The sequence below is a fragment of the Arachis ipaensis genome, chromosome B1 (genome assembly GCF_059453495.1).
Source record: "Arachis ipaensis isolate K30076 ecotype BB chromosome B1, ASM5945349v1, whole genome shotgun sequence".
NCBI classification, from domain to species: Eukaryota; Viridiplantae; Streptophyta; class Magnoliopsida; order Fabales; family Fabaceae; genus Arachis; species Arachis ipaensis.
The window spans coordinates 84,123,520-84,125,486 of NC_142436.1; the positions used below are offsets into that span (position 1 = coordinate 84,123,520).

The 1,967-nt window shown below is 38.1% G+C and overlaps 1 protein-coding gene across 1 annotated transcript; it reads right to left on the bottom strand.

Annotated features, from left to right (window-relative positions):
- Positions 1–331: 331 nt before the first annotated feature.
- On the bottom strand, positions 332–1,093 carry LOC107607643 (uncharacterized). Its single transcript, XM_016309574.1, has one exon. It carries the CDS (start codon positions 1,091–1,093, stop codon positions 332–334), a length of 762 nt encoding a protein of 253 aa, XP_016165060.1.
- Between the last annotated feature and the right edge of the window lie 874 nt (positions 1,094–1,967).

The window sequence follows — 1,967 nt, forward strand, 5'->3', positions numbered from 1 at the left end:
TTCTGCTCTTTATAATTCCGCAATCTTTACTTTCTTGCAAGGTATCTTTAATGTCATTTAAGTTTCTTGCATTTCAAATTTCAGTTATCTACTTTCATTGTTCGTCTTTATTATAGTTCTTTAAATTCTTTGTTATTTAACTTTCCGCAATTACATTCAAAAATCAAATCTCATGAATTCAAAACCATGTTTGCTTGACTAAATCTACCATTTAACTAAAGTTGCTTAATCTAACAATCTCCGTGGGATCGACCTCACTCTTAGTGAGTTTTATTACTTGATACGACCCGGTATACTTGCCAGTAATTACGTGAAATTAATTTTTTACGTATCAATAAGCATATTTTAGGTGAGGTGGAATGGGCTTCAACTCTATGTTCAGCTCATGGCGTGGCACTTGATCATCTGGAACCATTGGAGGTGGCAATGTGTCTTTAGTATACTCATGGGGCTTCCCCACACTTGAACCCTTCACCATGTTCTTCTCATCAACTGTCTCTTGGTGAATTTCAGCCACAGTTTCATAAAAAATATCACACTGGAAGATAGAGTGGTCTTCCAGTAGATACTTCATAGCTTCATCAAGGTTAAAACTCATTGCTCTTCCATCAATCTCAAAGGAGTAGGTACCCGAGAAGGCATCCAATTTAAACCGAGAGGTCTTCAAGAACGGCCTTCCAAGCAAGATAGATGACGGTCTTCCTGAGTCATTAGGGGGCATCTCAAGAATGTAGAAATCAATAGGAAAAATCAACCCATTAATGGTCACCAAGACGACTTTCGCAATTCCAACTACTGAGATTATGCTCTTATCTGCCAAAACAAATTGGGCTGCCGACCTTCTCAATGGTGGAAGCTTCAAAGCATCATAAATAGATAATGGCATAATACTGACACATGCACCTAAGTCACACATGCAATCAACAAACTGTACACCACCAATAGTGCATGTAACCATACATGGACCGGGATCACCATATTTCTCCGGTATAGCACCCATCAAAGCAGAAATCGAGCTACCCAAAGAAATAGTTTCTAAGTCATGAATCTTCTCCTTATTCATGCACAAATCCTTTATAAACTTAGCATACATAGGAACTTGATGAATAGCATCAAAAAGGGGAATAGTTACTGATGAGCGGATATTTTATACACTTTTTGACATCATTTTCATATAGTTTTTAGTAGTTTTATTTAGTTTTTATTAAGTTTTTACAGGTTTTTGTGTTAAATTAAAATTTTTGGATTCTACTATGAGTTTTTGTGTTTTTGGGCAATTTCAGGTATTTTTTGGCTGAAATTGAGGAGCTGGAGCAGAAGTCTGATTCAGAGAGAGAGAAAGCACTGCAGATGCTATCTGAATCTGACCTGCCTGCATTCGCAAGAGCTTTTCTGGAGCTACCGACGTCCAAATTGAATGCTCTCAATGGCTATGGAAAGCTAACTTCTAGATCTTTCCAAAAATATATAATAGTCCATTCTTTATTTTGGATTAGAAGGCACAAAACTAGCATTCAACGCCAGCCTCCTGCTCCCTTCCAGGTGTCCAGCACCCAAAGAGCAGAGCCCAGCGTCCAAAGGCCAAAAGAGGACCCCCTAGCTGGCGTTCCACGCCCAAGGAGCCTCATAGCACGTGGATCTCATCAAAGCTCAGCCCAAACACTCACCAAGTGAGCCCTAGAAGTGGATTTTAGCACTAAATAAACTGTTTTACCCTTACTAGTCATCTGTTTTGTTTTAAAGTGTATTTTACATGATTTTGAGAGACATCATACACCAACCAGCCCTATTTTCATTTTCACCATTGTATTTTACTTTCAGTATGAGTTTCTAAACCTCCTAGGTTGAGGGGAGGAGCCTTGATGAGTCCTATGAATTAATAAATGTATTACTGTTTCTCATGGATTAGTGTTTGATTAATTCAAAGATGTATATTCGTTCTTCATCAATATGAATGTGTTGAACTG

What these genes read in the sequence shown, in the direction of transcription:
- LOC107607643 (XM_016309574.1), bottom strand. Translation starts at nt 1,093, where the DNA reads ATGTATGCTAAGTTTATAAAGGATTTGTGCATGAATAAGGAGAAGATT.